This window comes from Rhinatrema bivittatum, chromosome 5, assembly GCF_901001135.1.
Source record: "Rhinatrema bivittatum chromosome 5, aRhiBiv1.1, whole genome shotgun sequence".
Taxonomy (NCBI): Eukaryota; Metazoa; Chordata; class Amphibia; order Gymnophiona; family Rhinatrematidae; genus Rhinatrema; species Rhinatrema bivittatum.
The window spans coordinates 296,259,560-296,286,676 of record NC_042619.1 but is presented as its reverse complement, the minus strand read 5'-3'; the positions used below and the strand labels follow the sequence as shown (position 1 = coordinate 296,286,676).

Here is a 27,117-nt window from a genome sequence, read left to right as displayed (position 1 = left end):
CAGGGATGGAGTCCACTTCGTCAGTTGCAGTCATGATGAAGAGTGCAGCAGATCACACAGCTGTACCTAGTAGCCAGCTACCACCAATTGCACCACTGGACTCTGGAGTTGCTGGATTTGAATTTGGTGACATTTTTGTTCCTGCTCATACTAAATTCGGTCATGCATGATGCTGGTATTAATTATTTTTTGGGTTACAGGTTGACTCCAAGTCATCAGGGATAGGCTAATCCAGTTCTGGGTTTGCCTGCATTGCATATATTGCAAGTTCTGTAAGACATGCAGCACTTCTCCTGCTTAATATATTAATGTATCTTAATCTTAGCTCCTAGGTGCCCTTGCATGATCTGCTGCACTCTTCGTTATTGCTTCTCTCACTGTATTCTCCCTGGTGAGAAGATTAAACATCCAGCCAATTATTTTTTTTTAATTCCAAGGCCATACTGATAGGTTATCTGTATGCCATAGTGAGTTCACACTTTGTGTAATTGTAATAAATCATTCTTTCCTGCTAATTCTCTAGGCCTTTACTCTAGTGATGCTCTCTTTGTCTCCCTGCTCTTGTTCTCTTTCTCTGTTCATTTCCTTTCCTGTAGGAGTGTTCCCGAAACACGCCAGCTTCTCTCTGCACGCCATACTCATCGACCACTACCTGGAGGGTGGATGGTACCCGAGAGGAGGTGCCAGTGAAATCGCTTTCCACCTGGTCCCAGTCATACAGAGGGCAGGCGGCGATGTTTTTGCCCGAGCCCCTGTGCAAAGCATCCTGGTAAATGAGGAAGGAAAAGCATATGGTGAGTGTAATGGGGTGGTATAAGCCAAAGACATTTGGATTAATTCCCAAACTTTGTGTTTTCCTCAGGGTCACTGCTATAGAGTTGATCTGCTTTGTACAATGTTGCTTGAGAAAAGTGGAATAGAAATATATTTAAATTAAAAAAAAAAAAAAAAAGAGTAAATCCTTCCTATTATTTCTCCAAAAAATGTACTATTTTTCCACATTCTCCCTCATAACAGTTGGCGTCTGCGGCCTTACCACGCGGACCACTGCACTCACCTACTCCTCCAGGGGTGGCCCGGGCCCTCAGCTCTTCTCCATGGCCACCCACTGCATTCCTGCACACCTCCAGCAACGGGCCCGTCCTCCCAGCATGCGGCACGGCTTGGCCGGACTTCTGCTTGTACTGTGCTGCCCGACGGGGATATTTACCTGCCTTGGTGGTGCCAGCTGGCCACGCTTCTTCCTCCAGCACCACCTGACCTGGATTCCCCTAGGGCACGGCGACTGCCAGATTCTTAAAGATCCAGTGGCAGGAAATTCCTGGAGGCACCCTCTGACATCACAACTTGGGGCACCTTGGCAATGGGTTGACTCCTCTTGGAGCAAAGTATTGCCTGTGTTCCTGCCTCAATTCCTGGTTCCTGATTCTCTGTGATTCCTGTCTCCGTGTCTTCTATTGTGGATCCCTGCACCTGGTCCTCCTTATCTGTAAGCAGTTCCTCTCCTCTCTTCAGCATCTCCTCGTGGCCCTTAGTCTTATTTATTTATTATATTTTATTTATTTAAGACTTTTTTTTATATACCGTCTTTAGCAAATAAATTTGAACAAAAACGGTTTACAACATTGAGCATAAAAATAATAAATACTAAACTTTCATAAAGTGAAAGTAAAAATAAAATAATAATAATACAAGTATGAATAAAATTACATAGTAACATATCAATATTACTAATATCCTTATACCTAAAGATATTAAAATAAACTTAAGTTCTCTTCATCATCCTCCTTGTGATTTGATCTCCTGGCTTTGACTCTGGACCGGACACCAACCTTGCTTCTTGCCATCTGCCTCAACCACTGCTTGGACTCTGATCTTGCTTCTTGCCGATCACTGCTTGGACACCTACTGCATTCCTCACCACCTGCCTGGACTTCTACCGTCGCAGAGGCCCTCACCTAAGACCAGCCAGCTCCAGCACCCAAGGGCTCAACCTAAGGGGAACATGAGCTGGTATTGGTGAAGCTCCAGTTGGGCCTGTGCTTCTGGTTGCTCTGCCTGTTGACAGTGGGGACCTGTGGGGCTCCTTCCTGCAGGTAGCGCCAACTCCTTCTCGGCCCAAGGGTCCACTACCACATAAAAAGTTCCCTGCCTGATGCATTTGAATGAGTAAAAGTGAATTTGCTCATCTTGTAGTTGTTGGTTGTTTTCTGAAGTCCTTCTTTTCATTCCCATGTATTTCAGTGAAATTTCCATCACTGCACGGTATAGGTTATTTTCACGGATGCTCAGCTTTTCTTAAGATCTTTTAGATCTGGGCAGCCACCCCTGTCTCTTGGTCACAATTAGGTTTACCAACATTTTCATAGACCATGACTGGACACCTGAGGACTGGGAGGAGAGGGTGCCCCACTCCTTTCCAACATTAGCATAAATCTGCATATATTTGTCCTCTGCTCCTGTCTCCTCTTTTCCCTCATTCCGTGTACCTCAACTGTCTCTTTCCCCTTCCATTGCCTCTTATCTCTCTCCCTCCTGTCTCCTGTGCCCTCCCTTTTCTCTTTTCCTGTCTTCTCCAGGCCCTGTGCCCCCTCTCTCTCCCCTCATCTTCTGTGCCCTCCTGTCTTTTCATCCTTAGCCCCTGTGCCCCACTCTTTCTTCCTCCAACCTCTCCTGTGCTCTATTGACTCTCTCCCTTCTCCATCCTCTGTCTCTCTCCCTCCTTCCCTGTGCCCCCTCTGTCTCTCTCCCTCCTTCATTCTCTGTGCCCCCTCTATCTCCCTTTCCTTCTTTCCATGTGGCACCCCTGGCTCTCACATCCAGCCTGTGCAACTCCCTTCCTTCTCCATTCCCTGCATCCTCTTATTTTTCTTTCCCATCCCGTCTTTATTGCCCTTTCTATCCTCCAAGGCATTCCTGAGCTACACGGGAAATGCTGCTAGAGCAGCTGAGAGGAGGGAGAAATAGAGCTGTGTTCCCATCCCCTCTCCCCACAGCTTCCAATCACAGTAGAGAGAGGGGGTGGGGGAAGAGCAGCAGAGTAACTGCTAAGGAGTGTGCTTAGGTGAGGTCCCACCCCCACTCCCTACATCTACCAATCACACCACAGGGAGAGGAGATAGGGCAGGGCTACAGCTCCTACTCCTGAGGGAATTCTGCGCACAAAAACTTAAAATTCTGCAAACCTTTATATTGGTCAAAATAACACACACCCTCACACACATCCCCTCATACAGGGCCCTCTCTCTTGTATACACATCCACACAAGCTCCCTTTCTCTCTCACGCATACATCTTCACACAGGCTCTGTCTCACACATCCACAATCCCTTCACACAAGCTAGCACCCTCACATACACAAAATCCCTTTTTCATACACACGAGCTCCTAATCTCTCACACACGTACACACTCCTTCACAATCTTCTCATATAGACTCCCTCTCTTTGGTACCTACACTCGAGCATCCCCCTCCCCCCCTGCTCTCTCTCTCTCATCCTCCCCTCTCTTCTCTCTCACACACCCACAATTTCACTCTCACCGGATCCTTCATCTTTGCTGCGAGTGGAGCACACTCCGTTCGCGGCACAAGAGGGCCTACATCTTCGCCGCAAACAGTATGCTGGGGCCTTCAGAAAATGGCAGTTCTGTGAGAGGTGGAATTCTGCGCAGTAGCACAGAATTCCCCCAGGACTAAGCTCCGTTCTCATGCTGCTCCTTTTACCTTAGTCCCCTTCCCCATCTGTAAACAGGAAATGGTGCAGAGCTGTAGGGAAAAGGAACGGTCTGCCACAGGGAACAGATTTTTAGTGTCCGATCAGTACTTCTGACTGGACACCGTAACAGGTGAACAGAAAACTGGACTGTCCAGTTCAGAACCAGGCAATTGGCAACCCTAGTCGCAGTGCCAGTCCATCCAGACTGGCATGGTGTGAGCATATCACAGAGATGATGGGATACCCTGCTTGTACAAAGGTGGCAGTGAAAGGTCTTCTTATAGAGAAGATCTCTCTTGTAATTTTCAGCCATCCTAAGACAATGTGAGAGCAAATTGTGATTTAAAAAAAAAAAAGGTTAATTTGCTGCTTCACAGTGTGCATTGCAAATGTAAGAAGAAAAAAGTCAAAATGACACTTCAACCAAGACCATAGTACAATAAATTATTTCCATTATTACTTGCAGCGCCCTTCATCCAGAACACTGTTCTCATGAGTCTGGCATGCCGTAGCGGGGAAAGGCTTTCGTGATTTAAGGAATGCCTGTTGCTTACTCTCTCCTTCCCCTTGCCAGCCTCCCCTCCCCACCAAACGGTACGTCCAGATGCCTCTGAGAGCCCTTTGCTGGCCCAGGCTAAAGGAACTCGCCCTCGGCACTGCCGATTGACCAGCAGGAGCCACTGCAGTCTTTCCACCTTCTCTGGGCCTACACACGCTGCCTCCATTACCACGCCTAGGCCTGACCAGCCCCGTGAATCATCATAAACATTTTAATGAAAACTTGAAAAGTCCTACTGTAAAATTAGATGCATTCTAAATAATTCTTTCTTTCTTTCCTCAACTGAGCCTGACGTTTGCTGCTTCAATTCTAGGCGTTAGCATCCTTCCAAAGAAGTGCTCGGAGCCCGTGAAAGTCTTTGCTCCTGTGGTGATATCAGACGCTGGGATATTTAACACGTACAAGAACCTTTTATCACCAAAACTGCAGCTCCTACCAGGTAAAGGCCTTTCTCTTCTTAAAAGAAAAAAAAGACCACGTTTGTCCCAAGCTCTCCATGAATGGCGGTCTTAGCAATGACCGGACATGGGCCTCCTGCATAAGCTGCCGCTTCCAGAGGTAAGAGGGGCTGTCACTAGATTACACTGCTGGTAACCACCTGTTGGGGAAACCACTAATTTCATTTTGCTGTAGGGGGGTGCACAGGAAAAACATTTTTGTTTCTTTTCTTGTTTTCACTTTTTTTTTTTTTTTTTTGGGGGGGGTAGAATTTTTTTATTTTTGTTTTTGTTTTAATGTTTTTTTTGTTTTAGCTCATGCTAAAAACATTTAGCATATGCTAAAATAAAAAGAAAACCCTACATTTGTGGGCGTTTTTGTGTCATTTCCAATTTAAAAAGTCATGTCAAAATAAATTCTGTTTTCAAGTGATAGCACAACTTTAGTTTATTGTATGTTTAGCAAATTTACTATTAGATTACTGTTGGCCAAAATCCATTCATTAATGTCATCATTTCTTGTTAATGTGCCCGACCAAACAGAATGGTTGTGTTGTGCGAGAGTGACGTCTTCAGGATCTTTTTTGTTTCGGAGAAATTGTATGCCATCTCACAGAATTTCTCTGTCCTCATGCCCCCAGACATACGGTCCCAGCTCAGCATGGCTCGGCACGGGCTAGCCGGATTCAGCCTGTTCGTGGGCCTGAGAGGAACGAAGGAAGAACTGGGGCTGAAGGCCACAAACTACTACATTTACCTCGATAAGAACCTGGATAGCCTGTAAGCAGGAACCTTCGTACACTACATTGATTTTCCTTTGCTCTTGAAACAGAAGTATAGGAACATAGAGCGGGCCAAGTCCACAAAAAATGGTTACCGTAAGCACTTTATTGAACTAATGGCTATTGGAAGTTAGAGCTCAACCAATACTAGTATTGAACACCAGATGTCACTGACATCTGGCTTCCCAATAACATTTAGGATTCTTTAGGTTCCATTTACTCCTGTAATTAGACTGAAAAAGTAAATAACACAGCCAGTTTTACTGCAGTTTAGAACTTCATCTTTTACGAAGTATGTGCACTTACAGGCGATGCAGTGTCAGACACTTGGGCCAGCACACCAGTTAACTCTCTATTGGACGCATGTTTTGGATGCGCTAAGCTAATGCCTGATGCAATAACGGGATTAATGCATTCAAAATGCACGTCCAATCGAGCACATAACTAATAGTGCTCATTGCATGTAAATTATGTAGATGAGGCTATTAGCCATTACCCCGGGATGCAAAACATTGACTGTGCGCTCAACTCGCCCTGTTTAAAACATAGAAAATTTTAACACCAGCCCCGGGGCTGGCAGCAAGTCATTTCGCACTTAAGGTCTCAAAAAAAAAAAGTCATGCTTTCTGTGGTTCCTCCTACAAAGTACTGATGCGATACCAAGTAGGAGGAACCACAGAAAGCTGTATGAGGATCCGAAAAAAAAGGCTTGACCGGGGGGGGAAAAGTTTTCAGGGCGCACAATATACACAGTCCAGGCCGTGTATATTATGCAGGTAGCGGGAGAAAACAGATGCTCGTATTGAGCGTCCATTTCCCTAACCTGCATTTAAAGCCTCCTCTCCCGGGTGCCTGTTGCTGAGGAGGCGCTAGGGACGCACAAGTTCCCCTAATGCCTCCTTTTTATCACAGCAGCTCAGCCTACTGCATCGCGCACCCGGGAGAGGTGGATGGGCGTGCGTTAGGAAAACAGCGCTTAATATGAGAGCGCTTTTTTAGCGCGCCCATATTGCCTTGGCCCCATAGAGAATTAGCTTCTCAAAACAGAAAAGCAATTCTGGCATTCACAGTTTAAGAATTCAACTTATATATCTTATTGTACTTCTTTTGTTCCATACAAGGAAAATTTCAGAGAACTAACAAATGAAATAACAGTTGCATATCCATTATCATGATTATTAAACAAACTAATGAATATTGATCATTACTTGCCAAAGCCTTATTTGGTGTGAGGTATGACAGTTATATCTGGTTTTATCTAGTTTGTTTACAGCTCTTGTATGCTTTGTTCTTTTAACACTATTGTAATAAATCCAGCTCAAAGAAATGAGGGTGGTTTTTTTTTGTATTAAACTCTGGGGAAACCTCATAAAGTGCCTCGAAAGGCTACATGCTCTTGAGCACAGCTTTAGGATGCTCGGTCTTAAGCACGGCTCTAAGAGATGCTATCTAGCTTCCCAAGGAAGAATCATTTACGCTGGGTTACCAGTAATTAAAACTCCAGCATCTCTTACAGCTGTTCTTAAGAGCGAGCATCCTAAAGCTGTGCACAAGAGCATATAGCCTTCAGAAGCACTCCTAGAGCTGTGCTTAAGAGTGTATAGCCTTCTGAGGCACCCCCAGAGTTTAATACAAATAACCACCCTAATTTTTCTGAGCTGGATTTATTACAATATTGATATTTATTAGTGTCTAGCGGTTGTTGGGTCATTATTTTTTGCTCTTTAACACAGCATCTCCTGTTTTGCCTTAAGCTGTTACTACAGTCTATAAAGGGATATTAAGCTCTTCTGCGCAGCCTCAGTATTGCCAGCCATAATGCATCACTACACTAGGGAATCTAACTAGAAATTCCCTTTCAATTTGCCACAGGGCATGGAAAGCACTGGTGCCCTGCAGGGAAGAGGAATAGTGATGATGGGGATTTATTTTTTTGTTTGTTTTTGTGGTTTGGGATAAGTTCATTGATTACATGACCTGGAAAGCCAGAAATGTTGTCACTTGATCTTTAGCTAGTATGATATGGTATGATTGCTGAATTTTGTGGTAGGTGAAAGGCCATGGGTGAGAAGAGCTGCTTCTGTGTAGCTCTGAATTTTTTTTTAAGGTTTGTTTTTTTTTATCCTGGCGGTTTCCTGCTGCTCTTTTTGGGCTTTTTTTTTTTTAAATATATAATTAAAGTTTTATTGTGAAAATGAAACAAGTAAAGCAAATCCACATAATACGTCAGGACTTTTACATTTATAAGTACATTCAGAGGCAATTGCTACCTTCCTTCCCTCAATCACATATCCCCACTATTACATCATCCTACAGTAAACCCCTTTCTCATTACATCATCCTGTTTAAATAGACACATCATTGGACAATTATCTCCATTACAATACTATACCACATCATTACCCTTCCCTTCCTTCATCCCCTCCCCCTTTCAAAACCAGCTATTCCCCCAGCTCCCATCAGAAATTTTAAACCTTCAACTTCCAGACACTAAGGGGCCGATGCAATACAGTGCGCTCAGCCGAGCGCACTGTGTAACCTGCACTCGGACGTGGGTTAAATAGGCGCTAATCCACCCCCTAATGCAATAGGGGGATTAGCGCCTATTTAACGCACGTCCGACGTGGAGTGAATGTGATAGCGCTCATCACATGCAAATGCACGTGAATGAGGCTATTGCTCATTCACTCTGCATTTAAAAAAAAAAAAAAAAGTGTGCATCTCAGACGCACATTTAGCGCTCAGATATTAACGCCTGCCTGGAGCAAGCTTTTCTGTACTACTTTTTTTTTTTTTTTCTACTTAAGAAACAAAATACCTCTGCAGACCGAGTTATGAAGGCCGCTGGTAAACTCTGCATCGGTTTTCATAACCGGCCGTCTGTAATGAAAACTGACGCTGTATATGGCCGGTTATGAAAACCGATGCCCAGTTTACCGGCGTCTGTTTTCGTAACCAGCAGCCGTGGTGGGATCACAGTAGCAGGAGGCGCTAAGGTCGTGCAAGCGACCCTAGCGCCTCCTTCCAGCGCGACCCCCTAATTTGCTTCCGGGCGCCATGCACGCGTTTATAAAAGCGGGTGCTGACTTTTCAGCGCCCGCTTTCTGCGCTGTTTTTTTGCATCGGCCTGTCAGGCTTTGCCATATTTTCTCAAACTTGTCCAGTTGTTTCCTCTTAACCTTCTCCAACCTTTGAATTACTCTCCTGTAAGGGCGGTGCTGAGGAGTTCCTCCAAAAGTATACAATTTCCTCCCTAACAACCAGAATCACTTGTTGAGATAGAGATACAACATTATTATCTGTTTCTATAAAAGGTATATTTGAATAAAACAAACAACGGATCCTTGGGAATCTGTTCCCCCACTATATCATATATCAACTGGATAACCGCCTCCCAGAATACAGCAATCTTTAGCAATCCCAGCACATGTGAATAAAAGTTCCTTTCCTTCCACACTCCTGCCAGCAGGAATCTCCCAACGTTGGATATAAGATATGCAGCCTGGCAGGAGTAAGGTACCAGCGAAATAGCATTTTGTAACTATTTTCTACTACTGAAGCTGAAATTGAACTCCTCTTAATGTTCATAAAACATAAATCCCATCTTTTGTCTCCCAATGCACATTGCAAGACTTCTTCCCACCCACAATATGTGAGGGAGTTTGTTTTGAGATCTGATTTTATTTAGGCATTTTATATACCATTGTTCCAAATGAAGATCACAACGGTTTACAATATCAGCATTCATATTCTTGGTCAACAATCACGTGCTGTGTGTCCATATTCACATTCTAGGTTAACACCACAATAACTACATGTTCTAGTTCATATCATATATATTCTAGGACATTGCAATAGTCAGGATCTAATCTAGTTCATATTCGGACATTTTTAGGTCAACCCAACGCTAAAAACAACTTCAACAACCAAAAAAAAACCAGATTGTAATTCAAATAACAAAACACTTTGTTATTTGAATTACAACACTTTGTTAACTACTTATTGCTCGCTCCCTATTCAATAAGCTATAAATTCTAGAAATCCCTTATCACCCATGTTGCCTTAAAGGGAAAATCCCTCTTTGAAGGATTTTATGTTACCTAGTGCCTCTGTACTTCCCTCTGTTTATTTCAGATCTTTTTATTGAGATTGTAGCATAATCAACAATCAGTAGCTCTGCACACCCCCAATCACTGACAGAACAATAATGTCCTTCCCTATGTTTAACAAAGTGACTCACCTGCAGATAAAAATAATTATCTGTGGGCAAAAGACTGAAAGTCTGCATCACCTCCTGAAAGTCCAACAGCTGCTTACCATCCCAGACTTGCTCCAACCTACCACACCCCTTCTCTTCCCGGCGCTTTGCTGTGGCACACCCTGGGATAAATTCCTTCTTTAGAAAAATAGGCGATCTATAATATTTCCTATCCCCCTACCAGACAGGTCTTCCACCTATCCCAGACCTTTAAAATGAGGGCTGTGGCTGGACATGCGACTCCAGGCAACACTTTCTTGCTTTTTCAGGCAGCCACACTAAGTTATCCGGAGGTTTGCCGTTCAGCAAGGACTGTTCTGATCCAACCCACCTTTTATCCTCCCCCCCCCCCGATGCCAATCTAAAACGACTTAGATCTGACATGCCACATGGTACCATGATACCCCCAGACCACCCCTATCCTTAGGCAAGTACATCACCTTACTGCTTACCCTTGGAGGTCTTTTCTTCCAGGTATGTGAGTAACCATCCACGATACAACGAAGTCTCTTGTAATCCATAGTCTGTCCTTGTAATAAGTAGGACAGACTATGGATTACAAGAGACTTCGTTGTATCGTGGCTGGTTACTCAGATAAGTGCACCTGAAGAATCTATGAACTTTATATACAAGTGACCTATGATTATAAAGCCCCAGCGCTGCACAGGGCTTCATTCACAAAAGCCACAGGCAGCAAGAGGCGCTATATGACGGTCACTGTATATATAATATAAACTCTTCTACTCACAGCAGAATTTTTTATTCACTGTATGGTTCATCTTTTCATGCTATTTTTTGGGTATTGATTTATTACTGTATAAAGGATGTCGGCAAACATGGAGAGCTTATACTCCTATCCCCCATTTTAAGCCCTTGTATTACCTTCAAATTCCTAATTTTTGCTGCCAAAGGCTCCAAGTATAATGCAAAAGGCAACAAGGAAAGCGGGCACCCCTGTCTCATGCCTCTTTCGATTGGGAAAGCCCTCAAAACTGCATTTATCTTTATACAAGCGCTGGGATTATCATAAAGTTTCCTTATCCATTTGGAAAAATTCCCTCCCAGTCCCAATTTTTCTAGTACTGAGAACAGATAGTCCCAATGCGCCATATTGAATGCCTTTTTGGCTTCCACTGTAAGCAAAGCCGGAGGAACGTGGTTTTTCTTGGGCCCACCAGATTCAATTTATCACTCTCCGCACATTATCATTGGCCCATCTCCCTGGCACAAAGCCCGTTTGATCTGGACGAATCAACTCCACAGCCCCCCCCCCCCCCATCTCTTAGCTAAGAATTTTGCCAATATTTTTAAATCCAGATTGACAAGTGAGATGGGCCGATAGGACCCACATAAAGTTGTATCCCTCCCTGGCTTTGCCAACACCATAATCCCAGCTCTATTGGCATCTGCTATGGAGCCGTATAGAAGCAAATCATTAAATGCTGCCACTAAGGGTCCCGAGCTCAGCTGCCTATAAAATCCCGCCGAAAACCTGTCTTTTCCTGGAGACTTACCCATCTTCAGATCACCTGAGCAACCTCAAATCCTGAGATTGCTTTATTAAGTCGTTCCTGCTGTGCACTGTCTACTCTCAGTAATTCTACCTCTTCTAGGTACTTATCTATATTCTCCTGATTAATATCCTTTTGTCTGGAGTATAATTCCTGGGAAAACTGAACATTCATACTCTCATTATGAAATATCATCCTCCCAGTTCTATCTTTAATTTTCAATATCTGATTCTGTGTCACCCTAACTTTAAGCTTCCTTGGCCAGTATCCTACTTTGCTTTATTACCCCTTCAAAAAATTCCTGTTTGGCTCTTTCCAATTGAAAAACAATTTCCCCCACATCTAGATGTGTTAATTCCAACCTTAATCTTTTCCAGCTGTGACCCAATCCGAGAACTGACAGTTCTTTTATGACTTATCTCCAGTTTAACAACCTGTTGTAGCAAATCCAGTCCCTTCCTTTCCCTCTCCTTTTTTTTTTTTTTTTTTTAGATAGGATACCCTTGTGATTAGTTTTCCCCTTAAATGAATCCCAAACTGTACCAGAAGACACTGCCCCATTGTCATTTTCCTCAAGGTAATTCTGCATATCTTGTCTCAGTTGCTCCCGGAATTCTGGCTCATCTAACAGGCTCTCATCAAGTCTCCAAAATTTCCCTCCCATTTGCCGCCCCGATCCTGATGGTCAGATCATGCTGTTGTTTGGATGTCCCTATGTTATTGATTCTATCTCTGTTTTCCCCACTCTATTCACTAAGGGGCGGATTTTAAAAGGGTTAAGCGCGTAACCCCAAAAACCTGCTCCTGTGCGCGTGCGTAAGTCCAGGGGCTTGAAAAAATGGGCGGGGTGTGGATGTGGCCAGAGGCCTCTCCACTGCCGCTGGGCCTGGGGATTGTGCGGAGGCAGGCGTAAATAAAAAATAAAAGGTGGGGGGGGGGGGGCGCATTAGATAAGGGAGGGGAAAGTGGGGGGGGGGGGCAGAAGGAAAGTTCCCTCCGAGGCCGCTCCGATTTCGGATTTTATAACATGCGCAGATTTGTGCGTGCCGGGTTGCACGCACAAATCTACGTCCGCACGTAGGTACGAATATCTGGCCCTAAAGCTTTATCAACCAGAAAGAAGTCTGTTCTAGAATAGACCTTATGGGCCTTTGAAAAGATGTTATAATTCCACTCTGAAGGGTTAAAGAGACGCCTAACATCCACTAGCCCCCAATCTGCCATAAGCAATTTTAACCCCTGCTTCCTCCAAGCAGGGGTTAAAATTGTTGTCCAAGAAAGGATACCTTGAGATATTGAATACTCCACCTATTATAATATGACCTTCCGCCCAATCCTGTAAAATTTAGGAAAACCCCCTCCAAAAATATCCCCTGTCTAGTGTTGGGACCATAACGATTCACTAATGTATAAATATCATTACATATCCTAAATTTTACCATAATGTACCTTCCCTCAAGATCCTTAATTATTGATGTCATATCCACTACCACATTTTTTGAAAAAAGAATTCCCAGCCCGCTGTACTGATTGGTGGCCGTTGCTGTGGGAAATGATTAGAAGTCATCAGCCTTTTATATTTCTTCCTCAAATGAGACTCCTGACACATAATGACGGCATCTTTCAGCAACATTTTCCTATTAGTGAATTTGTATAGCCCCATAACATTCCAGGATATAATCTTTAAAGCCCCCATTTGTTAGTGCCACCTGCTGAACCTTATGGAAACCAAACTCTGGGCCCCCTCCCCCACAGACTTATCCTTCTCTTCCCTGTCCAATCCCCCCTAACCCACTGATAGCCATCCCCAACTCCAGTTCTCCCACTTCTTCCTACCCCTGTATCAACAACCCATTCACTGCTCTCAACCTCCCTTTCCACCCCCTTCCTCTCCCATATCTCTCCATCCACCCCCTCGAGGAATGACGACACTCTCTCCCCACCATGACTGCCTACGGCCCGCCCCCCGACCATCTTCTATTAAATTACCTTACCTACACTTCCATAAAATATCATCTTGCAATAACAGCCTAATACATTTGCAATCTCAGAACCACATTACCCTGTCAGAACCCAACAAGTCTGAAAAGTTGAAACTTGCTGGAGAATCCGGTTCTCTTGTATCGTGCAAAAACCGCACTCCTCCTGAGCTCATCTCAAGACGCAGCATCTCTGGAAGACGAAGATTCCCCCCCCCCCCTCCCAAGATTTCTTCTCAGGCGCTTCCCTCCCAAGTGCACTCTCTGCTGAATGTAGGGGGGAGAAGGGACCGTACTGCGACCGGTTTTCTTCACTAGCCCTGCAGCTTATAAGATCTTTTCTGACTCCTCAACAGATTTGACTCGCAAGTTCACCCCCATTTATAGTAAATTGTAATCCAAAAGGAGACAGCCAATTGCAGCAATGGTTTCTGTTCCTCAGAACTTGAGGCACCTCTCTGAAATCTCTTCTCTTCTTAAATCATTATCGGAGAAAGGTCTTGGAAAACCTCCACTTTGTTTTCTTTCCATTGAAAATCTTTACATTTTCTTGCCTGGTTCATCTCTCTCTCTCTCTCTCTCTCTCTCTCTCTCTCTCTCTCTCTCTCTCTCTCTCTCTCTCTCTCTCTCTTACAGCATATTCATCTGTAGGTACATTACCCCTCTGATGTGCAAGTGCTCTGTCCAGTTCTGTTTTGGGCGTCTCCTCCAGATCTTCTGCATTCCCCAGAATCAGAGCACAGATATTAGAAACCATCTGTGCACAGGCAGAATATGCAGCTTCTTCTGGAACTCCCCTGAAATGCAGATTCCCTCTTCTAGATCGATTTCTCAAAATCTTCCACCCGATCTTTAAGCAAAACATGATCTTCCTGCAGTTGTTTCATTTCCTGCAGCTTTCTCTCCCATGAGCTCTCCTGATCGTCTAATCTGTGCTCTCCGGCACCACCTAGTTCAGTGCACTCTCATCACAGCTCCCGAACTATGGATTGGAGATGTTTCTTCAGCGAGCCCATATCCTCTCTTAGTTCGCTGAACCAATTTTGAAAATTTTCTCGCAAAAGCTGCACGACAGGCTGTGCTAGGAGTATCTGCGTTGGAATCGAGGCCTGCCTACCTCCCTGCTGCCATTTTCTCAGTCTTCCTCCTCCCAGCAGGCCTTCTGGTTTTCTTGCTGCGTTTGCATCAGAGGAGAGGTGCTTCAAATCAACAGACTTTTTGTGCACGGACATCCTGAGCAAATCCAGGATTGGATAAGTTGTCACCGACTACACACATGTTCCCGATTGCAGCGCTATCGGAGGGATTCAAGCTATCGAGGTTGAGAGCTGAGACCTCAAGCAGCCATTCGCTTTTGTGTCATCGATTCCTCCCTCTTTTTAGGCTTCTAGCTCGATTGGGACCAGTATCCATTGGGCGACAGCTCCATTGGCTTTCATTCAAAATTACCAGGGGATTTTCCCCTTATTTTATATTTCCCCCCACTCCCCACCAGTTCACTTAGCCCAAGCATTGCAATGATAGTCCTCGCAAGGGGCCATGCTCCAGGATTCCCTCTGGAACCCTCAGTCGTTGGAACTAAGTCTGGCCACTAGGTGCTACTGTTGCACAATGACCAGGACTTCTTCCCCCCCCCCCCCCACCCCGGGGGCGGTAAACACTGCCTCCGCAACATCCCCTGTCCTGACTAAACCAGAGAACCAAACACCTGGCCTGGGAGTTGAATTCAGGACCTCCGCAGCTCTACCACTGAGACAAGAGGCAGGCCCTATAGTATTTTAAATGAGATGTGATTTCTGAGCATTCTCTGCAGGGTTAAAGTATGGTTATGTATTAATATGTTAAAATTCAGGCTTTAACAAGCCTGCATTTGGTATAATCTGACTACAGTGACTCTTTGTAATCAGTGTTTTGCCAATAAAAAGATTTTTTGAGGGGAAGGTATGTACAATCTGATTGAGGGCCTATTTACTAAGCTGTGGTGTTTTCCCCAAAGGGGCTCACATTTTTTCTTTTTATCCTACAAGACAAAATTTGGGGAGTGTTCTTCGGTTTTTTTTTCCTTAATGCTTGTAATAGAAGACTGATGGCAAGTATTTTAAAAGCTGGGACTATAGTTTTTCCTGGTAGTTTTTGCTGATTTGGTTGCTGCTAAAGATTGGGTCTCAGTCAGCAGAAGGCTGGGAACAACACATTACAAGGTCCAGGAACACTGTGCATCTTATTTCCTGACTATAGTGCTGTGGGGTTCTTCTGAGCCGGTCATGAGTTGTGCTGTCTGCATCTGTTTCCAGGGAAGCACCGTACTTTACTGCCTCCAGAGATGAAGCACCTGACCGCATTCCCGTCATATACATCTCCTTCCCATCGGCTAAAGACTCTGCCCATGAGGAGAGGTGCCCAGGTACACGTGAATTAATTAGACTTTGTGATGGCCATTCAATTCTTACAGATCAAAACAAGATTGCAAACTCTCTTAACAAAGCCCACAAAAACAGGGAGCCATGGAAAAACTCTAGCACCACTTTTAAAATTAGCCAAAATCTAGTGAAATCTGTTTAGCGTTGCATATATTTCTAATGGCTTGGGCTTACCAGCATGAAGAAACAATCAAAGGACACCAAGGCCTACAGTCCGCTGATTGCTAATGCCAGGTAAGTGTTCACACCAGGGTAACATTTGGCCGGCTGCAGGACAGCCCCGTGACCGGCCACACTTACCCCCAAACGCCACAGCCTAGGACACTGATTATGCGGCCAGGATGCCGCTATGCCACTCCTTTGGGCCTTTCTAGGCTCGTGCGATGCACCACCTCTTAAAGGCCCTAAGCGGGAAACCCCATTGCCGGTGCCCAGAGATGACATCACACGGCTGGGTATTTAAATCCTAAACGCGCTTCAAGTAGGTGCCCCAGCAACAGGTCCTCCTGCATCTTGTGCAGTGCGAGTTGCTCTCATTCCTGTCCTGTCTTGCCTTGCGCTTGCTTTTGCCTTACTGTTGTCCTGTCTGTCCTGCCCTGCCTTGCTTGTCTCTGCCTTGCCTCATTGTGTCTTGCTCCTAGCCCCCCTCCACACCCCTGTCCGTGTCTCATACATCTCTCACTGACTTCCAGTTTTAAGCTTGACCTTGGACTCTGACATTGCTTCTCAACCTCTGCCTGGATCTCAACGCTACTTGCTCGCTGGCCACTCTGATCTCAGCCTGCTATCCAGCTATGTCTGACCGCTCCTTATAGGAGTCTCGCTTAAGCCCTGCCAGCCCCTGGAACCAAGGGCTCATCCTGTGGAGAATGGGACTGGTGTAGGTGAAGCCCCAGGCCTAGTCCTAATTAGAGCATGTCCACTTGCTGTCGGCATGGGCCTAGTGGGTTCACCTGCTAAAATGCATCAGTCAGTCCAAGCCAAGGGCTCATATCCATGACAACCAGAAGATGGATACCCTGATCCATGGATGAGGGCATCTATCATAAAAGCAAGGGAAGTTATCCTGATGGTAAGAACTCACTGAAAAAGAGAATAATTACATACAAGGATAAATCACAATTTTGTAAAGCACTGTATCAGGGGGTGAGGGGGAATTGAGCAGTCTTCCACTGTCCAGGAAGTACCTGCTGGATCTTGCAGGTGAAAATGTTCAGTTACTATCAAGCTCTGATTTTGGCAGAGGAAATGTAGGCAACTGTCTACAGTGCCAAATTCTGAAGATGCTATCCAGCCAGGCCAAAGCTGAAAGAAATGTGCTGGCCTGTGAGCCAGCATATGCTCGCAGGAACTGCAGCAGCCCTGTTTCCTTGGTAACAGAAAGCCTGGTCAGGAGGAGGGGATGAAGCTGCTGAAGGGCCTGTGAGTGCATGCCAGCTCACAGGCCCTGCACTGATCTGTCTTCCTATTGCTGCCTCCTGAAAATCTCCAAGTCCTGCGACCAGCCAAACAAGGTAAGGAGAGGGGAGGATCAATGCAGGGGCACACTGGGGACATCCCTCTTCTCTAGAGCGCATTTAAATTTAGTGCCTAGCTGCATCAAAGTCTCACTTCTGGTCCTGTTTGATTTTGTTCTGATAATTTTTCCTTTCTCCTCCTTCTTCCAGCCCAGGGCTAGAGTTGGGGTACTATGAGCTTTCAGAGGATTTTCCCCCCAGTCCGGTCATTGCAGCAATGGTCCTGAGGCTGGGGTTATGCACTGGGCCTCCTTTCAGAAACCTCCATTGTAGGTTCTAAATCCGGCCAGCAGGTGTCACTCTTTTAACAATAACTATCCTTCCTCCACAGCATGCTGAGCCCTTGCCCCAGCCGACCCCAGAAACTTTACCGAGGGCCCTCTGCATGGAATTTTACAGCCCTGGCCCTGATTATTTATTTAATAGGATTTATATCCTGCCTCTTCCACTGTCAGCTAACAATAATCACAGAGAGTCATCTGTTGTTAAAGCCTCAGTGTGCAATGTCTGCTCTTACAGGTTCTGATCCAGGTGTGGTTGACCCAGAGTTTAATCCTCCTGCAGGAATAAAATGAGAAACAGTTATAATAGGGGGGAAAGTAACCATGAAAAATGTTTTGTAAAGTCTTTGAATTGTTGTACTATACAAGAACAAAATACTATTATATAGTATGCTTATGTCACTATTAGAAGGAGCATGACACTTACCACAAGCATTGGTAATGTTAGCCTGGTTTAGGGCTGCCATAAAATTCCATGTCATGAGGGACAGACTGAGTCAGTCCACGTTTTACATGTAGCCCTGGAAAATTGAGACCATCCCTGCACTGAGCTAAAACCAAGACTAGATTAGTCCATCCCTTTAGGACATGGAATTGTTTAAATCCCTAACCATACTCCTAAGGTTCCAGCTGGCTCCATTTTTCTTAACCTGTCTGACTGTCCCTCCCCCACCAATATATTTAAAACCATTCATCCAGTTGCCTTCAAATTTGTGCCACAGAGGTCCATATTCAAAGACCTGCTGAATGGGTAAATTATCCAGATAACCTTTTAGCTGACTATATGCAGTATTGTTTTTATCTGGATACGTACAGCTTCATATAGGCAAAGTTAGCTGGGTAGTAGAGTGATTTAGTCAATCAGAGTTTCCCAGCTAACGCTGCAGGCCAGAGCCAAGTATCAGCCCTGTCTGGCTAAAGCTTAACTATGCCCCAGGAATGGCCCAGTACTGCCCTCTTCGCATGCAGTAAATATCGTGCAGGCAGCAGGGGAATTAATTTTAAACCTTGAAGACAGGTCCAGCTCAGGATAAATCTCTGCATCTGGATCTCCCAGTGATCCCTCTCCCTGTCACTTAGGGTCCCCCTTTCTCTTGATTTCCTCTAGGGAAGTATGCCAGTTCAGTTGTGCTGAAATCTCAGGGAGGTCAGAGTACACTGTATCGTCACTAAGTATTTTTAAAGTTGTCCTGTCGCTGACTCCGTTTCTTTCCTAATTTCCTACAGGGGAAAACCCATCTCTAATGTTCAATGATCAATTGCAGTTTTTTATATGTAGGTGGGCAATATTTGACTGTTTGGGAGTTGGGTGGATAACATTTTTAACTGTCTAGGGCTGAAAATCTGCACCAAGCAGCTGAATCTCTCCCCAATCCTGGTAATGCTTCTGGGGTTGCCCTTTTTTTAGGGAGATACATTTAGCCTCTGTGAGAAGATAAATTCCACCCCCCCTCCCCCATACCCTCTGGATCTAGCTGTCTAGTTAGGCAACCTGACCGTGCTGAAAATCTACCCTTAACAAACGCCATGATCTTGTGTACATTTCTGAAGCAAAGAAGGGAAGTGAGACATTGTGATATGTTCACATCTCGTTTTATCATCTATTTTAGCCTCCCTGCATGCATGGCTTGTAGTTCTGATTCAGTAACAGCAGCTTTCTTGTTCCTTCCTTCCAGGCAAGTCCACCTTAGCAGCTCTGACCTTTGCACAATATGAGTGGTTCGAGGAGTGGAAGGACGCGAAGGTGAAAAAGAGAGGAGCGGATTACGAGAGCCTGAAAAGCACTTTTGCGGAGGCCATGCTGGAGACCATCCTGAAATTCTTCCCCCACTTACAGGATAAGGTGGGATTGCTTTTCAATTCTGATGAGCAGCTTGGACTTCAGTATTTGCAAAGAGAAAACCTTTTTCTATTTTTGGTTTTGCAAAACTATTCGCTGTAATTTGTGTTATTTTCACCAAAAAGAGGCAAAATCCACATTTCTGCAGCTTTTTGCCTTTTTAAAAAGTGAAGAGAGAGGCGGTTTTATCAGTTTAGTAGAAAGAGCAATTTTGCCTTTTTATTATTATTATTTTTTGTTTGTTTTAGAAGGTAAAAGCTTTTTGTGAAAGAGAAATTTTGGAATTTTCTTTTATGAAACAGGTAAAAAATCCAGGGTTATTTTTTTAACATGAAAAATCAACAATCTAAACATTTTAAGTCCCATTTTCACCCGAGTTATCCCAAAAACAGTCGGTGTACATACACATACATTGGAGGAAAGAAAACAGTAATGTTACTGGGCTACATTAACTTAGGAATATTACCGTGGGCCAAATAAGAACACAACACATCCCCTCTTGAAATGATCATCCAAAAATGCACTTCATTCGTCTCTAAATTGTACTTGCCATTAAACATCTGCTGAAAGAGTTTTTATAAACTGTTTCCATGCTGCAGTACCAAGCAATTACGACTTAGGTTTTTTTTTAACCACCAGAGCAAAATTCTGTAGAGAACAAATCCAGCATTTGTTTGCCACAGCAAAATGTCAGGAAATTCTGTATCCCAACGCTTGAGCAAACTACATCTTTTACCAACTGCACAGTAAAAGAAATGTATGAGATTTACTCAAAGATATCGTCTGGGAGATGGCCCAAAATACAAACCAGTTGCCTCACAAGTACTTTTTTTTTTTTTTTTTTCCCGCTGGCATAGTTGCCAATTTGTGGATTATATTATTCCAGATTGTAAAATCTGTGGACTGTCCCAGAGTAGTAGCACAGCATCATTTTCTTGACATAAGCTTGGATTTCTTGAATTTTGAATGTATTTTTAATGCAAATCCTTTGGCTCATTTTGTAGTTTTAGGTACCTTCCTGACATCACGGGTCTCTCCGGACAAACCCCTCCCCCCATGACCTTCCATTGTAATATCTGGAGCAAACCCCCTCCTTACAGCGCTAGGATTTCTCTTATATTAGCATTGGGGGGAAGGGGGCAGCACACCCCTTTTTTTTCTGTTTACTGCCCCATTCCAAGGGAAGGGGAGCATAATTCAGAGCCGCCTTCTGAGGAAAAACCCAAGTGATGTCAGTCTCTGTCTGACTTCGTGTCTCTTCCACACTGCTGGGAGAACGAACCCAGTGACTTGTGCAGAAATTCAGAGAATGCAAGAAAGCAAAATTAATGTCCTCTTGTTTGGGTCTGGGATAACGCAGATGTGATAAAGGGGTAGGGCAGTGGATATTGGGGTGGGAGCAGGATCACATGGAGTAAGCAGCAGTGGGGTTTACACAGTACAGGCAGGGAGCATGGAGAAGGTGGGTTAAATGGAGTGGGCAATGGGTGCTTCAGGGCTTAGGTTGAGTGAGCAATGTATAGTGAGCAGGCAGGGGAGGCATTACACAGGGAGAGCAGCATGTATTGAGCAGGGAGTTAGACGAAGTGGGCAGTAGGTTATGGAGGGGAGAGTAGGCACTGTTTTGGGGGGAGGCAGTGTCTTTTGAAGGGTGTGCAGTGGGCATGGTCAGCTTAGTTTTTAGGATGAGGTGGGAATACTTTATAGTTACCTTTTTCTTTTTTTTTCCAGTTGAGCATGTTCCCCTCCCTCCACTTTAACCCTTCTCTTGGCTGTTCACAGATTGACTGCGTGACGAGTGGGTCTCCGTTGTCTAACCAGCACTACATTGCCTCTTCCCGGGGGGAGTTCTATGGCACGAGTCATGATCTGCAACGACTGAGCCCAGAGAGTGTTGCCTTGTTTCGGGCTGAGACCGCCATCAAGAATTTGTACCTGACAGGTATTGCCTTAACGTGAAACAAACTTGTGTTCCTGAGCACTCTGCCACAGGTTCTTTTGTTAAAATGTTCACTCAGCAGTTTCCTCCTACTCCTTTTGGGCTTCCAGCTGAATCAGAACCGGCCTCTACTGGATAGCGTGGATGAGCCCACGTTCGCAACTACCCAGATTTTCTTCCGATTTTATTACAAAGCCCCTCCGCCCCTCATTAACTCTGCCATTGCAGTAGACAGAAATAGAAAATATGATAGGCCTCATCGTCTTTACCTGCTATCTAATGTGCTCATTTTTATTTCTGGTGCAGTACCACAGAGCCCAGTTGATCTGACTTTTCCCCTCACTTCTCAGCAAGTAAGGACTGCCTTGCATGTTAATTGTATCTCTCTTCTCTTGGCTTCACATTGATATTCTTTAGCCAGGAAGCACAGAGCGCGGTTCCTTGTAGGACCCGGTACACGTGTACCCTGAATCCAGCTAGCAGGTGTCACTATCAGTGGTTGAGACACTGCTGTGGATCCTGACTTTGCAGCATTCTCAGTCAGCCCAGCAGCCCAGGGAGTGAAAGCCAGGCCCAGAAATCAAACCTGGGTCGTCCAGCAAGCCAGTGGACCAGCTCATCTTTTCTTTTCTAAAGATGCATGGTCCAGTGCAATACAACTGGTTTTGTTAAATTTGCATGAAGTTACCAATTGAACAGTGCTAGAGATAGAGAATACAGAATTAGTTACATTTGGACACATGCTGGGCTTGCATGCCAGTAGTTCCCCATGCATGACAGCTTGCTGAACCATTAGTGTACATGAGTGAATCCGATGTAGCTGGAACAAATGCATGTTTCAGAAATATGCAACTAAGGTGGTGAAGAGACTGAAATATGGGCAAGCATTTTTGGCTTCTTGCTCTTAGTTTGCGCTGACATCATGGCCTGCCCATGCTCAGTATGGTTTCCCAGTGTTTTCCTATAGGAGACTGACATGACCTGAGGAACATTACATATCTCTGAAAATGGATAATCAGGATCATGCATAGCATAATGAAGTAGGTAATGTTTTGTGTAGCTCTAAGCCAGGTGGACACTAAATATCTTATTATATGCACATTATGACTTAATTTGCTACTGTTCAGCCTTCTAAATTTGAATAGAAAAAAAAATTGAATTAAATTTTGCCAACTTTCCAGGGATGGCCAACTCTGGTCCTCAAGAGTCCCAAATAGGCCTGTTTTTCAAGATATCCACAATGAATATGTATGAGATCGATTTGCATGCATTGCCTCCATTGTATGCAAATACATCTATGCATATTCTTTGTAGATATCTTGAAAATCTTTCCTATTTGTTGCTCTCAAGGACCAGAGTTGGCCTGAGCTATTCACTATGACCACTTTTCTGGCCTCAAGTTGGGTGAATTTATCCTCTATTGTGGGGAGGGGGAAAGGGATTCAATTTAGTCCTCTTCTGCAGCTGAAATGCATCTCCAATTTATTCTTAGTCACCTTGACTTGATTCTGCATTTTCCAAAGAGTAAAGTCCAGATGTAGAGCTGCTTGTCGGCAGAGGATGGAGCCTCAATCTGCCTCATATCTTACTGAAATAATTGTAGCACTAGACTGTGGAAAGAGAAGCTGCAGGCATTAACAATATGGGCAGTCCAGCCTTTAACTCTTTTTCCCTGGGTTGCAGGTCAGGATACTTTCATGTGTGGATTTGGTGGTGCCCTGAATGGAGCCATGATGTGTGCCTCTGCCGTCCTGGGACGGAACCTGTACCTGGATCTGATGCGTCTCAGGAAACAAATGAAACGAACCACACTCAAAAAGAGCGAATGACCCCGTCACTCTTCCCTACACCAAATTCCCACCTGACCTGTCAGAGTCCTGGAATGCTGCAAAAAGATGCATTTTATGCTCATGAGATTTATAGTCCTTTCTGCAGGTATTTCTTGTGGTCTGTAAACCACATGCACAATCTCATTTTTGATTACTCTTGCACTGATCCCATGAAAAGTAACACAGCTCTGCAAATAGTCCATTTTTTTTCTCCAGGCTCAGTATAATTACAGTACTGGGCTTGAAACCGTACACTCAGGTTCATCTTGTAATCAGAAACTACTTTTTCTGTTGGACAAGTTTTAAAAGTGATCATTGGTTTTCTCTCGAAGGGTTAAAAATCTCTGCCCTTCATTTAAAGAATTTCATACCCCAGTAATGGCCATTCACTGTCATAAAAGGCAGCCCACACCAGCTGTTGGAAAATGACATTTTAAAAATGTATCCACTCATGTTTTATTTACATTCAGGCTGATACAGTACAGTGCGCTCCGTTAACCCGCCATTGGACGCGCGTTTTCCCTTACCCCTTATTCAGTAAGGGGCGGAAAATGCACGTCCAACCCGCCGCACCTAATAGCGCCCTCAACATGCAAATGCATGTTGATGGCCCTATTAAGTATTCGCGCGTGATTCAGAAAGTAAAATGTGCAGCCAAGCCGCACATTTTACTTTCAGAAATTAGCGCCTACCCAAAGGTAGGCGCTAATTTCTTCCAGCACCAGGAAAGTGCACAGAAAAGCAGTAAAAACTGCTTTTCTGTGCACCCTCCGACTTAATATCATGGCGATATTAAGTCGGAGGTCCCGAAGAGTAAAAAAAAAGTTAAAAAGAAAAAAAAAATTGGAAGTCGACTGTCGGGTCGAAAACCGGATGCTCAATTTTGCTGGCGTCCGGTTTCCGAGCCCGTGGCTGTCAGCGGACTCGAGAACCGACACCGGCAAAATTGAGCATCGGCTGTCAAACCCGCTGATAGCCGCTGCTCCTTTTGCCCGTTTCTACCGCCGGGCCTCATTTAAATACTGTATTGCGCGCACAGGCGAGCGGGCGTTCGCCTGCTCTCCCGCGGACTTTACTGAATCGGCCTGATTATATATAAGTTCTTTGATGCATTAAACTCATTTACCTCTCATAGCTGTTCGCTGTTTCCTGACAGTTCGCTGGATCCCTCCACTGCTCAGACTTGGAGACAGGCTCAAAGGCATGTTTCAGGACTGGCCCCACTCTACAAGTGCATCTATCAGAATACTCTCCATGCAAGGAATTGGAATGAAATGTGAGGAGTATGCTGTGTCTTTTTGGGAGTAGTCCCTGCCCAGTGCCAAGAAGCACCACACACAGCCAGGCACTTGCAGTAAAACTGCCTTCGTTCAGGGCCAGTGCTCTAGGCAAACCTTAGTCTTGTGCTTCCCTCCATTCCCAGCCATGCCCCCAAGGCCTCTCCCCTCTTTTCTTCAGCTACCACCGGCAGCCAGGGGCCTCACACTGGTGAGTTTGCTGCCCCCCCCTCGAGGGTTTAGGCTTAGTTCGCCTAATTGAAGCATCGGCCCTGCCTTTACTCTTTGCTCAAGCTTATTACTTTGCTGTCCCTTCCCTGAGACACCAGAGCAATCAAACCATGTAGAGCAGATGTTTCCCTACAAGCTGGTCCAAATTTTATATGACCATCCAAACCCCCTGCAGGACTGTACACTGCTAGACTCCTAGCAAACAGTCCTCCAGCTTACTTCTTCAGCTGGAACGGCAGTGTTAAGTCTCCCATGGTCTCCCCACAGCAGCCCTGCTTTCACATTGTGGCCTACAGGCAACCCTTTGAGAGTTTCCTGGCCCTCTGCTTGTCTGCCCCTGCTGTCTCTCCTAAAGGCTTTTTCTTCCCTGCTCAAACCGCACCCCGATGTACTTCACAGGCAAACCTGCCCAGGACCACAATCCCCAGAACCCCTGTCTCCAAGCCCTTTTTTGGAACATGGCTTCTTGAACTACACTTTCCAGCATCTCATTATTACTTCCCACTAGTGCGTCCCTAGCGCCTCCTTATTGGTGGAAGCGACGGCTGTCAGCGGGTCTGACAGCTGATGCTTAATTTTACCGGCGTCTGTGGTCTAACCCGCTGACAGCTATTGGTTCAGTACATGGACTTCGGCAAAATTGACCGTCCGTTTTCCAACCCGCGGGCCGCGAGCAGATTTTTTTTTTTTGGGGCCTCCGACAATATCGCTATGATATTAAGTTGGAGGGTGCTTTTCTGTACACTTGCCTGGTGCAGTCTGAAATTAACTCCTGCTTTCTGTATTGCGGGTGAATACCTAATAGGCTCATCAGCATGCATTTGCATGTGAGGAGCGCTATTAGTTTCGGGGGGGTTGGCCATGCGTTTTCCCCGTGCTATTACTCCTTATTGTATAAAGGGTAATAACAGCGCGCCAAAAACGCGTGTCCAAACGGGGGCTAACGGTGCGCTTGGCTACGCGCACCGTTCTGTATTGGCCTGTTTGTATTCTGTATCTCGGGGGTGGGTCTGCCTTTGTGAAATCTTTGCTTCATTGCACTTTCCTACCAAATTTCAGTCAAGTTTGCAAATGGGGAGAGTTTCCAGTACATGCGTATGAACTGATATGGCGATAGGGACGGATGTTTTCCATTGTTGAAATGTGCCTAAAACTGCTGCTTCCTCAAGAAAAGCCGTTACAGACCCTTGTCTGCCCCATACTTTGAGCCACCTGGCGGACATTTTGGAAGTCATATAAAAACGTACTCATAGGGCGAGGGGGGCGGCAGTTGCTCCTCTTGTTACTTAGTGCAACCTTTATAAGTGGAAATAAGACCTCAGGGCTCACCAGGTCCAACCTTCTTACCTTACAGCTCTCTCTGAAGTGAACCTTCCCCCCACATAAACAGTGCAGCTGATTCTTCAGCTGCACTGTTTATGATGCTTAATTCTTCAGCTGATTCTTCAGCTGATTCTTCAGCTGCAAGACACATTCCTTCTTGGTCCCAAAATCATGACCTGTTTAAGTCAGTACTTTTCTCTCACTACAGTGCTTATTTTTCAAAATAGGTTAATGTACTAGCACACGTTCATCTAGAGCCCCTAAGCTGCGATGTTTGTTTTTTTCACAAGGGGGGTGGGGGTCTCACTATAGTAGGGGTATCGCCGCGATGATAGGGCCCCTTACCCAAAAAATCATTGTGGCTCTATGGCGCATTGTTTTGTCTCGTGGCCAAACACCGTGGAACAAAGGAATGCGGCTTGCGGCCCTGTAAGTGCGATGGTGGCCCCCAACTTCAAAGGACTGCCATCGCCTTAAAGGGCCAGCCGCTGTAACTGGCAAAAACTGAAGTTGACCGACCCATCCCCTAACCCGGGGCTGCGCCTGAGTCGGACCTGACATCTCAAAGTAAAAAAAAAAAAAAAAAAGTCTAACTACACATGACAACGATCCCACCCCTTATCCCTGCATTCAAAAAAAAAAATCCATTCCCTCCCAACCCCAGTGGAAAAACACCCAAAGGTATCAAATAAAATCAATGGGGTTCTCCTCACCTCCCAAGTCCCCTACTCACACCCCCTGAACCTTTAAAATGCGAAGAAGCTCCTGCGATGAGGCCCGGGATGCCCTCTAGCACCCAGTGCAGTCAGCACCAATTTTCAAAATGGCGCCAACCTGACCTTAACCCCTATCATGTGATGGGGCAAGGTCCAGGGATCGGACCATTAGAAAAATGGAAGCCGACCAGCCCAGGTGCTAGGGGGCACCCCAGGCCCTATCACAGGAGCTGCTTCTCTTTTTTCAAAGATTCAACGGGTGGGTGAGGGGCCTTGGGAGAACATTGGGGTGGTCTCATTAAATCCCAATAATTTTGGGGGGAAAGGGAAGGGGCACTATACCCCCAACAATGTTTTGTCACTAGTGGGGTTGGGGGGGAATTTTTTTTTTTTTTTTTAATGTAGGTTTGTGGGGGGGGGGGGGGTCACCAGCACACATGTAGTTCAAACTTTTTTTTTGTTCTTTTTTTTTTTTTTACTTTGAGGAGTTGGGGCCGCCTCGAG

General features: G+C 45.1%; 1 protein-coding gene across 1 annotated transcript in view; it reads left to right on the top strand.

Annotated features, from left to right (window-relative positions):
- The window catches only part of LOC115092812 (all-trans-retinol 13,14-reductase-like), a 65,727-nt gene extending 42,112 nt beyond the window's left edge, over positions 1-23,615 (top strand). The window contains exons 5-11 of the mRNA XM_029604142.1: positions 597-794; positions 4,587-4,712; positions 5,352-5,490; positions 15,535-15,644; positions 19,135-19,301; positions 21,081-21,240; positions 22,921-23,615. Of these exons, the coding sequence (XP_029460002.1) occupies positions 597-794; positions 4,587-4,712; positions 5,352-5,490; positions 15,535-15,644; positions 19,135-19,301; positions 21,081-21,240; positions 22,921-23,066 (1,046 nt within the window). The 3' untranslated portion in view covers positions 23,067-23,615. The remainder of the gene's footprint in view (positions 1-596; positions 795-4,586; positions 4,713-5,351; positions 5,491-15,534; positions 15,645-19,134; positions 19,302-21,080; positions 21,241-22,920) is intronic.
- The last annotated feature ends 3,502 nt before the right edge of the window (positions 23,616-27,117 follow it).